General features: G+C 40.6%; 1 protein-coding gene across 13 annotated transcripts in view; it reads left to right on the top strand.

Annotated features, from left to right (window-relative positions):
* The window catches only part of LOC111571302 (mitogen-activated protein kinase kinase kinase kinase 3), a 60465-nt gene that overhangs the window by 34076 nt on the left and 13827 nt on the right, over nt 1-12562 (top strand). For 5 of the 13 annotated variants that reach the window (XM_055018296.1, XM_055018298.1, XM_055018299.1 and 2 more), the window contains 7 exons: nt 719-771; nt 1196-1234; nt 3813-3881; nt 7436-7487; nt 8929-9310; nt 11607-11713; nt 12027-12068. In XM_055018296.1, coding sequence (XP_054874271.1) covers nt 719-771; nt 1196-1234; nt 3813-3881; nt 7436-7487; nt 8929-9310; nt 11607-11713; nt 12027-12068 — 744 coding nt within the window. The remainder of the gene's footprint in view (nt 1-718; nt 772-1195; nt 1235-3812; nt 3882-7435; nt 7488-8928; nt 9311-11606; nt 11714-12026; nt 12069-12562) is intronic. The other 8 variants (XM_055018303.1, XM_055018305.1, XM_023274433.3 and 5 more) reach the window with 4 other exon arrangements.

The following is a 12562-nucleotide window of genomic DNA, read 5'->3' on the forward strand; positions in this document are numbered from 1 at the left end:
GTGATGCACGGAACGGCTTTGTTTACATTTTTGCTCGAGTTCCGACTTACGGTGAAAATTGACTTACGTTGATCCGTAGGAACGGAACTCCGCCGTAAGTCGAGGACCTCCTGTGTTTGGTTGGTTGTAGTAGCAATAAATATCGTCCACAAAGAGGCCATAACTTGTGATGACGACACAAAAGCGGATGTTGCTTTAGTTTAGGGTGTCACAAGCCAAAAAAATTGAAATCCACTTGTTTAAATCCACCTTTTATATTATGATAACAAAAAACACTCTTTTGGACTACAGTGAATCTATGCTATGACAAGAAAACAAGCTAAATGATTCATTTTAATGCAATCGTTAGCATGTAGTTGTGTCTAACGTGTTGTGATTATCACGTTTACTGTCAGGCCACAATGTGAACTCAGCAAGAGTCAACTCTCAGTGCCTGCTGTTCCCCATATCTGTTCACTGTGTACATCTGTGGATGTTTGTGGTAATGAGTTACACTTGCTGTTTTATTGTGGGTATTATCATTTGCACCAGGCTGCTGTAACTGTTACCACAGCAGCCCTGCAGTAATCTGGCATCTGAAGAGTGTCTAAATGGGGTTCACTTGGGCAAGATCTACAGCCCTGTTTATGTTTATGGAAACAATCAATTAATTTAAGCCTAAATGAACCGCTTGTAAAGTACTATGTCACAGTAGTAATGTCATTTGTTTGTCTTCAAGGATTTGCAGTTGGAGTACGGCCACGATTCGCCGAGTCTGCTGGGAGGAAACAAGTAAGCCTTTCCTGCTTTCATTGTCCTTGTGTTTGTCTCATCATGCCCATTTCTCTATTTTAACTCCGTCGTCTCTTCATCTGTCCGTGGCTTTCCTCCCAGTCTTTCATCAATAGTTGCAGATGTCCTAATTTTGTTTTGTTTTTTTAGCGAGCTAGATTGAAAGTTTGTAGACGAATGTGAAACAGGCAGAGTTTCCGTGCTGCAGGTTTCATGGTTTATTCATAATCGCAACTCGAGGATGTTCTGTAAGCTTTTTGCTTACAATTGTGCCTTGTAAGCAGAAAGTTCACATCAGGGCAGCAGAACGTCCTCCAAACATTTCATCCCACAGCAAAAAGTAAAGAAATCAGATCATGTTTTTTTTTGTCTTGTGTTTGTCATAGTCTCCCATTTATACCTTTTTTATGTGTTTAACTAACAGGAGTCTTCTTAAATCTGTGGAGGAGGAGCTGCAGCAGAGGTGAGTCACAAACCTTCCACGTCTCCATCTGCCGGTGTTCTAACCACGCCCACCCATCAGCCAATCATACTTTAACGGCAGGACTAATCGGGCCAATCACACGCAACTAACGCTGCTGTAACGACTTCAGGCTGTCGCGGCTCTCTGCGTTTTTTGGATTCTTACTGGGTTCTTATTTCCCCTCTGTGGCTTGCTTCATGCTTTGATGTCATCAGAAAAAGGCTGCGCTTCGTCGGGGCTTCCTGCAGAGCATGGCACACCTACACACACACACACACACACACACACACACACACACACACACTCTTTCTCATGTGTGCATTCTCACACATGCACGAACATTAATTTAGCCAAAGATGAGTTTCATCTTAGCAGTTCGCTGGCAAAGTCTACGGAGAAATTCTTCTTCTTATTTGCTGTAAAGATGATTGCTGTTCTGTGCTTTGCTCTTTTCTATGAGGTAATCCAATTATTACAAATGTGTTTTATTGAATTCTTTTGGTCATACCAGAGTTTTACTGTCTGTACACACAGAGTACTTCTTATAAACCCTTATTTGCTAAATTTTGCACATTGTTTCCCCTGCAAATTCCACTAAAGCCACGTCTGTTGGATCAGTGTTTTCCTTCTAGGGACTAGATAATGTTGTTGAAAGTATTAAGTGCTCTGTCTTCAGATTGATTTGCTCTCTGGTTTATCTCCTTCTGTCTCCTTCGGTGAGCAGAGGTACCATTACAGAGGATGACAGTGATCTGGTTCCACATTCGTGTTTGTTCATGTTTGAAAAATGCAGTGTAGTCGTTTGTAGGCTAACAGGTAAAATGCAGTCTTCGGTTTGTTTTAGTCAATAGATTGTTGTTCAGGTTGTTATTATGCTGTAATGTTCAGGTTGTGACAGCAAAGTAAACTGTGGCAAACCCAGCTCCTGTCTTATGAAGGATGAGGTGACTGTTGACAATCATTTATGAAAGAATTTGAGACTGTCTGACAACAAGTTTCTCTGTTGTCAACCTGTTGTGTAGCTTAGTTTTTTTGGATACAAGAAATGAATTGAAAGCTGTAGTTGGATGGGATTATGGTACAGAATATTTACTTTGAATGCAGGTGCGCTGTATTTCAGGACAGAAGAACTGTAGCCTGTATTAAAAACAGCAGCGTTGGAGCAAACATAAAGAAAAAATAGGCTGGATGTAAACAAAAAACACCTCAAGAAGGAGCAAACTGACTGTTATGTTTCTCTATTCAGCAGAAGTACCGTATTTATTCTTACTTTGCTGTTTTTTTTGATCGATGTAAAACTGCTGAAATGTTTCTGAAGGTAGAATCGACCTCCCTTCATGATGACTGTTGATATTTCATTGACAGCAGATTCTCACTATGAAAAGACTGGCAAAATAGAAACTACAGCCGTTAAGTAGTGAATGGAGACAGTATTTTTGTTAAAAAGAGAATCTCAGAGGGGAATTGATTAATAAATGTATTTATCTGATTGTCTCCAGTTGAGATAAATGAAAGCGTTGGCTCATACTTGAGGATTTCTACTATATAAAAGACAGTTAAACTGCTATGATTGAACTGAATAGAGGTTAAGGTTACTGTTGAGGTGTGTGTAGATCTGTAAAGATCCAACTAGGTTAAGTCGACATAGTAAAACTTTCCTTCTAGCTACTGTCAGTCCACCAACTAGTGATTTCTGTTACATTATTGGAGGTGTTTGTGTGTTATGAGTGCAGTGGAATGCAAGAATGTGTTGCAAAAAGGAACACAAAGTCACCAATTTGGGTTTATTTTAGTTTTAAATGGCAAAACCAGTAAGCCAAAGAAAGTCAGAAATCCTCCACTTTGTAACTACTAATTGAACAAATGTGATAAAAATGATCCTGGTGTACATCCTCGTATACAGGTTTTCATCTCCTTCTCAAATATGATTCATGAATTGACCTCTGCTTTTTACCATTACTTGGACAGTAGCCATGAAAGGTAGTTTGTGAGTTTGCCTCTGCCCATTTTTGAGAAAAATAGGAATCACTGCAACTAGAATATGGCCCATTTACCAGTGCCTATTAGCACACACTTGAATTTGTTCTTTCGAAGTTCAATATTTGTTGAATTCTTAGGAAGGCAGACCATTAAATTGGCTAAATAAAATGACCTAGGATCATCCACAGGTAAACCAGACTAAACCAGTTGTGACTAGCTGATGTATTGTTAGTTTTCCAGCTCTAAACAGTAGGTTCCTTGTTGCAATCAGCAGCATGTTGTGGCTGAATCTCCCTCGTTCTTCAGATCCGTAGGAAGCTGACAGATGTGTTGATTTTGTTTCTGTTCCGTCCTGCCCAGGGTTCAGGGGTTAGAGGTAGTTTACGAACCAAGCTTCACTCGGCTCTTCCTCCCCTCCTTCCCCTTCTTCGTCCATCCTCTTCCTCCTTTTTCCTCCTCTTCCTTTTTTCTGTTGTCATCTCCTCCCCACTTTGCTTGCTCTCCTGAATCTCTCCCTCTTGTCCCCTTCCTACCACAACAACGACTTCTACTCTCCCTTCTGCTTTCCTCCCCCTCCTGTCTTCACCTCCTCTCCCAGGGGCCATGTGGCACACTTAGGGGATGATGAGGATGAGGATGGTGCAGATGATGATGAAACTCACACTCAGTAAGTTCCCCTCTCGGCCTTAGGACCCGGAAGCCTCTCCTCCGTCGCCTCCGCATCTCTCGTCCTTTCCCCGACCGTGGAGGACGAGGATGAGGACGAGGAGGAAGGCTTCCCGTCTTTGCCACAGTTTCATCCACACAGCACACTCCCACCATCACGCCACATACGCCACCTGTGTTTGTGTGTCTGCCGCTGTGTGTCCTCCATGCTGTCGCTGCTGTCTGGTGTGAAGTTTTAAAGCTACTAACAGTAACCCAGAGCCTGGTAACACCTTTTACACTCTATAATAGTGCATTCCTACTTTATTCTACACTTATTTCTACAGTAGGAGATGTAAAATAGACACTAGGGATTGAACTGCAGCATTAGCTACTCGTCAGATTCTGCAGGATTTTTAGGTATTTTTGTTCAACATGAGGTCTGAGTTCACTTTGATTCCTCAGATAACCGATCCTCATGACCTTGCCGTCTTATTTGTTGTTGTCTTGTTTTGTTCTCCACTTGCGCTGCCATCTGTGTGCCTCCTTGCTGAGTGTGTGTGTGTGTGTGCGTGCGTGCGCGTGCGTGCGTGCGTGCGTGCGTGCGTGCGTGTGTGTGTGTACTCACGCTGCCTTCTGTCTTCTCCTGCGTCTATAAAACTGTAAATCTGGCGTCCAGCCTCTCCCCTTATTGTGTAAAAGCCAAATGTCTGCAGCAGGCCAGACGAAGACTTTCCACCGCCGTCAGAAAAAGGCCTTTTGTGCTTTTACGTTTCAGGGTTTCTGCTTCTAGTCACGTCCAGAACACATAGAACAGCGATTAGGAAAATAGACTAAACCTGAATTTATGCTGGAACCACATTATCATGCTGAATAAGCTCATATTTTTGTTTTGTATTTGACAAAATGAAACCAACAATCGATGTAAATATGAAAAAAGTTATGAAACCCTTTTTAGAACATTCCTCCTTAAATCTTCAGACCAGGGGTGTCAAAAAGCAGCCCACCAGAGGCTCCAATCCGGCCCACGGGACGACTTTGTAAAGTGTAAAAATTCCAGAGAAGACATTAACTGCAGATTCTAAATTAGTACAACTGTAAATTTAAAATAATTTCAAGACCTTGACAAGGAAAATACTAGAGTTGTGTTCCCTTTTTGTCTTGCTTGTGTTTTTTGTCAATTTTTTTGTAATTTGGTTTCATTTGTGTAACTTTTTGTCTCGTTTTTGTCGCTTTCTAACTTTTTTGTCAATTGTTTTTGTTTTGTTTCATGTCATTTGTCTCATTTTTGTAATTTTTGTAATATTTTGTCTTGTTGGTTGTCTTTTTTGTCTGACTTTTGTCATTTTGATCATACAGTGAATCCTCTATGGTTCACTTCCAGATGACTAAATGTTGTGTTCCTTTGTCGACACTGTGATCTGGAAGTTGTAATGTGGAAATGATAAACTGGGGTTGAATGTTTTTGAAATTGAATTTATTTTTCTGAACAAATTTCATGTTGTTCATGATGTTTTATACAAAGATAATTCCTTAAACGTGAACATTTTCAGAATGTACCGTTTTTCGCAGTAAAACAAAGGAAACATAAGGAGTTGTGGTTATTTATAGATTATAATGCTGTGATTTTACTGGTCCGGTCCACTGGAGATCAGACTGGGTTGAATGTGGAACCTGGACTAAGATGAGTTTGACTCTCCTGCTTTAGACCATCAGACAGAAATTTTAGTATTTAGACAAAGATAGCAACCGCTGAACCGTTAATCAAAATATTGTCAAAGTCACGATAATGCCAAGTGTAATCTCTAAATCACAGGAGCTGCAGTTTTTCTATGAAGGTAAAATCATAACGAACTATTTTAAATCCAACTTTGTCTTGCTGTAGAGATGCCTCAGTCTATAACTCATATTCTCCAGACATAACATGCATGTTTGGCAAAAACACGATGATCATTTTAACATCCATCCATCCATCCATTATCTATACACCGCTTAATCCTCACTAGGGTCATGGGGGGGCTGGAGTCTATCCCAGCTGACTCAGGTGAAGGCAGGGGACACCCTAGACAGGTCACCAGTCTGTCACAGGGCTACATACAGAGACAAACAATCACTCTCACATTCACACCTACGGGCAATTTAGAATGATCAATTAACCTCAGCATATTTTTGGACTGTGGGAGGAAGCCGGAGTACCCGGAGAAAACCCACGCATGCACAGGGAGAACATGCAAACTCCATGCAGAAAGATCCCGGGAAAGCCGGGACGCAAACCAGGGACCTTCTTGCTGCAAGGCGAAAGTGCTAACCACTACGCCACTGTGCAGCCCTCATTTTAACATATTCCCATTAAAATTGTGTCAAATATAGCATCTGCAATGTGTTCAAATGATCACGGTTGGCAGATGGTTTTTCTTGCATATCATTTATCCATAGTTGCGTGACGTTTCAGCTCATCAAAAAACGTTTTGCTGCTTTCATTCTAATAAATCCTAAAGTACAATTGAACAGAAATTACAAAAACATTCCTTCCCGAAGACCCAAACATCTATCTTTTAGAAAATGCTAACAGTGTGGTTCATAAATACATCTGTAGCTCGTCACAAAAAAAATGTGTATTTATTCTGCTCCTGGAAATGTTCATGGATAAGTTCTGTTTCTATTTGCCAGCTCTGAAGTTGTCGGTGTAGAATCAGTAGATGTAGAGAATGCAGTTAGATGCTTTTTCTGCACCTTTAGGTGTTTCCTTAGTGTCCTTACATGCTCTCCCAAAAGACTTTTATTATTACATGCTTCATTTTCCAGTATAGTATTTGCATTCTTCCCCTAACAGGCTCATAGTTTAGGTGAAGCGTTAATAAAATTACCTTAGTTTCCAGCTCTGAATGTGTAAACTTTGTCAGTTAGAGATTAGTTTTGACTGACAGAGTTTAAAGCTTCTCTGAGGGCCTTTGTGTGTCTTTCTGTCGCTTTGTTTGTCTTCACTGTGATTGGCTCCAAACCTCTGTCTATTCTGACATGTGCTCTGATTGGTTCCCCATCTTTCATTCATGAACAAATGGTGACAGTCTCTGTGAATGTAGTGTTGATTAAAATGCTAATGAAGTCATTAACAGGTCCTGAAAACCTCAAAATATCTTGATTTAAATGAGAATAAGAAGTAATACTTTCACTGCTACCATTCTCAGAGACTTCACACGTTCTCCTTCTGTGGTTTTTCCTCATGATTTGTTCTGTTCAGTCTCACTTTGTGTTTAGTGGTTAACCTTTTAAGCTTGTTGCCACACATCTGTCTCAGTGTAAAGTAGTATCAGGCTATGGTTTTACCTTTCATTTTGGCGTTTGTTTTAACATCTTCATAAAATACCACAGCTTGTCTGTTCTCTTTCAAAAAAAAAAAAGTTATAAATAGATGAGTAGGACTTTGTTGTAAGAATTCATCCTGTATAATTAAACCAAAAATTGCTTTAAAATGGCAAGTGAAACCGTAGCCTCTGTTGGCAAATGTGTGCAGTGTTTTCAATATATTGTTAGTCATTTTTGAGTGTCTTATATTTTCTGTTTTTCATCCTTTAGCAAATCCAGCACTATCATGAGGCCAAAGGTCCCTCCACCGCTTCCTCCTAAGGTAACGCACAGTCACACTTTTCACTTTTAATCAGTCCCTCCGGGACTTTGTGGGCGTTTTTCCAGATTGTTGCATCCTAAATTGCCTGAATTCGCAGCCGCTTTTCTAAAAAATTGTGATGTAAGTTGCGATGTATTAAGCGTATTTGTTGCAATGAAATTGCGGGAGACAGTGACAATTGATAAAAAGTTGCAATTTTTCAGCTTTTAGAACATGTTTCAACATTTTAATTGCCACTATTTCTTCCTAAACTAATTATTTAAACCCATTTCCACCAGCTGCCATACCACGGTGGGAAACTAACAGCAGCCAGATACTGGTTTAACATGAAGTGGTTGGTAGATTTAAGGCACTAAATGATCATTTACTATTGAATGAATCATATTTGGACATATCTGTCAGTGGTTTAAAGAGTTAATTTCACATCCTGGTACACATGTGTTCACACGCACACGGCTCGTCGCATCATTAATGAACCTAACTTCCCTTCATTCTTTCAGAGATCCAACAGATCTGGATCAACAGCTTCCATCATGGTGATTTATCTGGTCTGGTAGAGGTCTGGTAGAGGTCTGGTACTGGTCTGGTAGAGGTCTGGTACCTGTCTGGTACTGGTCTGGTAGGGGTCTGGTAGAGGTCTGGTACTGGTCTGGTACTGGTCTGGTAGGGGTCTGGTAGAGGTCTGGTACTGGTCTGGTACTGGTCTGGTAGGGGTCTGGTAGAGGTCTGGTAGTGGTCTGGTACTGGTCTGGTAGGGGTCTGGTAGAGGTCTGGTACTGGTCTGGTAGGGGTCTGGTAGAGGTCTGGTACTGGTCTGGTACTGGTCTGGTAGGGGTCTGGTAGAGGTCTGGTAGTGGTCTGGTACTGGTCTGGTAGGGGTCTGGTAGAGGTCTGGTACTGGTCTGGTACTGGTCTGGTAGAGGTCTGGATCAACAGCTTTCATCACGGTGATCTGTCTGGTCTGTTTCCACTCCTTTCAGACGTTCTCCTAATATGTTTTGGTAGAAAAGTGTTTGTCAGTCGATGATTTTCGTTTGTTTTCCACCACAATATTTCATGGGTGTAAAACAGTGTAGCTCCGCTTTGGTGAAGAACATCAGGGAACTGTTTTTCACCACCTTTATCAGTAATTGTTGTTGGTAAATGAGGGACATTAGAATGGGACATGTCTGCATCTTCAAACCACAAACAAGGAAGTGAATTCAGTGACGTACGTGCATTATGTTTGGACTGCTATGATTGGTGGAACTCACGGGAGGTGGGCCACAATTGCGGAAAGGTTGCGGTGATTGGACAAAATTGCAACGTTTCACAGAGATTGGTTGAATTTGCGTTAATTGTTGGGATCGAAACATTGTGAATTCCTTTAGGGACTGATTAAAGGATTTGCCTGCTAAGAATATAAAAATCCAGCTGACTGTCCTCGTTATCTTTCCCGCAGCCCAAGTCCATCTGCTCGTCCCAACAGCCGCCACAGCAGCAGCAGCAGAAACAGGACGACAGCCAATCGCACAGCGAGGACGATGGCGGAGGGGGAGGGACCATCAAGCGCTGTCCGGTCCCGGAGACGCCGAGCCCCGCCAAGCCCGCCTCCAACGTCCCGCCGCGGCCGCCGCCCCCCAAACTGCCGCCCCACCGCCGCAGCAGCCTAGGTAACGAGAGCCCGAAGCGCACAGACGTGGAGCACTCTGCCCCAGAGGATGATGGGAGCTTTAGGCATTTCTGGGAGTGGCTCCACACGCCTCACACTGAGGAGGAGCTGGAGGAGGCGTGGGAGGTGCTGAAGGAGGTGAAGGAGGAGCAGGAAAAAGAGGAGGAAGAGAGTAAGAGCAGCTGATTGGTAGACGGGTGTCGTCGTCCCCCCCCACTGCTATTGGTTGTGTGGTCTCCCATTAGTCAGTCCTCCTAGTCTGATTGATTTCTCTGTTCCACTGAGTCCATTAACAATAATGCTTTTATTTTTTTTGTTTGTTAGTAGTTCCTTCCGTTCATCAGCTCCCGCTCAATATAACTGTTTGTCTCCAGAGTCATTTTTGTGAAGGTTGATTGGTTGTTCTAACCAATCAGAAGCTGCTGCTGCTCCCCCTCACTTCTTAGGAGGAAGAAAGAAGAGGAGAAAACATTGTCCTGGCTGAACTCAGACTAATCACATAGAAATGAATGATGCAGGGAATGATATCATCTATTATTGGTTTGGATTCTTTAACAAAGAATTTAGTTCATTATCAGCTCATATTTTGCCAGATACCAGATTTTCTTGTTCCATTTGCCTAATTTGAAAAACTAATAACCAAAGTGTTTTATTGAACAGCAATAAACAGGAAAACAAACACCAAAACAGAACAAAATTAGCTTTTAATTCCGTTTTCATGTCAACACCTACCAGAAACCGATTCCTGTATGACTGGAGTCTATTGAAGGTTTCTGTTTACATCAGTGTAGATCATTTTCTAGTTTCTTAGTCAAGCTAAACATTTTTTATCATATATTTTCATGACTTTGAGAGAAGTTTAGAGTCAATAAAATCCTACTTTTATTACTAGTTGAGCTTAGGATTGAATAGTTGGCAGTGATATGCCACTTTGGCCTCTCTATTTCAGGGGTGTCAAACTCATTTTCGTTCAGGTTCCACATTCAGCCCAATGACTTTACTGGACCGGACCAGTAAAATCACAGCGTAATAACCGATAAATAACCACAGCTCCACATTTTCCTTTGTTTTAGTGCAACAAAATATGTTCTGAAAATGTTCACATTTCAGGAATTATCTTTTTACAAAACATCATGAACAACCTGACATTTCTTAAGAAAAATAAATTCATTTTCATCTACATTATTCCTCAGTTTATTATTTCCACATGACAACTTCCAGATCACAGTGTCAACAAAGGAACACAACATTTAGTCATCTGGAACTAAACCATATAATATTTTACTTTATGATCAAAATGATAAAATTCAGGCAAAAAAGACAAAAAACAACAAAAACAAGCCAAAATATTATAAAAAAAACGAGGCACAAAATGACAAAAAATGAGACAAATGACACGAAACTCAACAAAGAGGCACAAAAATTTAGACAAAAAGTTACAAAGTGCTAAAAAAATGGACAAACAACAAAACCGAGGCAAAAAAATTATATAATTGACACAAACAAGGCAAAAAATGACAAAAGGGAGAAACAAAATGACCAAAAATATACCAACAAGAAAAGCAAGTCAAAAAAACACAGAACGACAAAAACGATGCACAAAACAACGAATAAAGCCAAACACAAAATGACAAAAATAAGACAAAAAAACATAAGCGAGACAAAAAGTAACGTGAGACAAAAGGCAGCAAAAACAAGACAAAATATTACAACAAAACAACCAAAAAACAATCTAGTATTTTATGATCAAAACAACTTGTCATGGTCTAGAAATTATTTTAAATTTATAATTGTACTAATTTACAATCTGCAGTTAATGTCTTCTCTGGAATTTTTACACTTTGAGGGCCGGATTGGACCCTCTGGAGGACCGCTTTTGGCCCACGGGCCGCAGGTTTGACACCCCTGCTCGATTGGATTATTTTAATTGATTGAGAGAACATAGAGCTCGTCTGTTTTTGAGGAGATATTTGGAGTTAAAAATTGGAAAACGTGGTCAAATTCTAGTCGGAATACAAGATGAAATAGTCCAGCAAACCTTCAGCAGAGCTCAGGTGGAGCTTCATTTAAGTCTTTTCCTCTCAAACACGGCGACAGATGTTTTATTTTTCAAACTTTTTAGCACCAGAGTATGACAGTCAGATTGATTGGTTGCAGTAAATGAGACTTAATTGACCAAATGTGATAAATTCTCACCGTCCTTCGCTCATGACTCTATTTGATCCTCTGTATTCTTCTTGCTAGCCTCCCTCCTTCCCTCCCTCTCTGCTCCCAGTAGTTTGTTGTGTTTTTTAACCGTTTGACTTCTTCTCTCCGTCTTTACGGCTCAGATTGTTCTCATTAAAGCCAACGATGTTTATGAGAATGTGTCGGTGTGTGTGTGTGTGTGTGTGAGGCTTCGATATGTCTTTACATTCGCAGCTTTTCTGTCCTGTAAACGCTCAGAGCTGCTGTCTGTGTTGTTGCAGGTAATGGGCTGAACTCTCCCCATAACGGAGAGAGGGATAGTCCAGCAGAGAGGCAGTCCACCATGCCCCCTAGTGTCCCCATACGGAAAGACAAGAAGGATGTGCCGGTGAGTAGACGGCAGTTTGCATTGGATATTTTTGCAGAATTGGAAAAAAAAAAAAAAATCATAAAAATGGACATCATTCTGGGGTAGAGGGGAAAGACCAGGCGCTCAGTTTATTATAACTGGTGATATTTATATGGAAAGAGAGAATAAAAGGGTGGTTTTATTTACCACTTGTACATAGTTTGTGCTGCAATAACTGTAAGTCATGTATCATTACATTTATCTTCAGATTCTTTATTCCCTTCTCGTCAAATTGCAGCGTCTCATCTTTCGTTTTAATCGTGTTTTTAATCTGCGTTTGTCTTTGCCTCAGAAGCCGATCAGTAATGGTCTCCCTCCAACACCCAAAGTCCATGTGAGTATCAGTCTCTTTTTTTTTTTTTTTTTTTTTTACCTGTTTTGTTTTGAAAATTCTTGTTTATTTGGGCAAAATTTGTCCCTGACATTGCGTGACGTTGTAGGAAACGTATTCTAGCACTTAAATTCCTAACTTTGAGGCTTTAAATTGGACTTTTCAGTTGGTTATCCCCCCAAAAAAGTAAATCCAATATCATTATTGCATTATCATGTGTGATATTACTTATTGCCTCAGTATAATTGCCAGAATTAGTTCTATTCTAGCCTTATTTTAGCTTATGTATGTATTTATATCTTACTTCTTTCAACTTTTAGGCACAGCATTTCTTATGTTATTGTTTTGAGCAGTACCTGGAACAATAATTTTCTTCGGGATGAATCAAGTTTTATCCTAACTTATCTTAAGTCAAATTAGAACCCCACATAATTTGCTCCTTTGGTAAACAACACAAAGCAAGAACTCCATGGGAAATAGAATTTGTAGCTCAGCAG

The sequence above is a fragment of the Amphiprion ocellaris genome, chromosome 16 (assembly GCF_022539595.1).
Source record: "Amphiprion ocellaris isolate individual 3 ecotype Okinawa chromosome 16, ASM2253959v1, whole genome shotgun sequence".
Taxonomy (NCBI): domain Eukaryota; kingdom Metazoa; phylum Chordata; class Actinopteri; family Pomacentridae; genus Amphiprion; species Amphiprion ocellaris.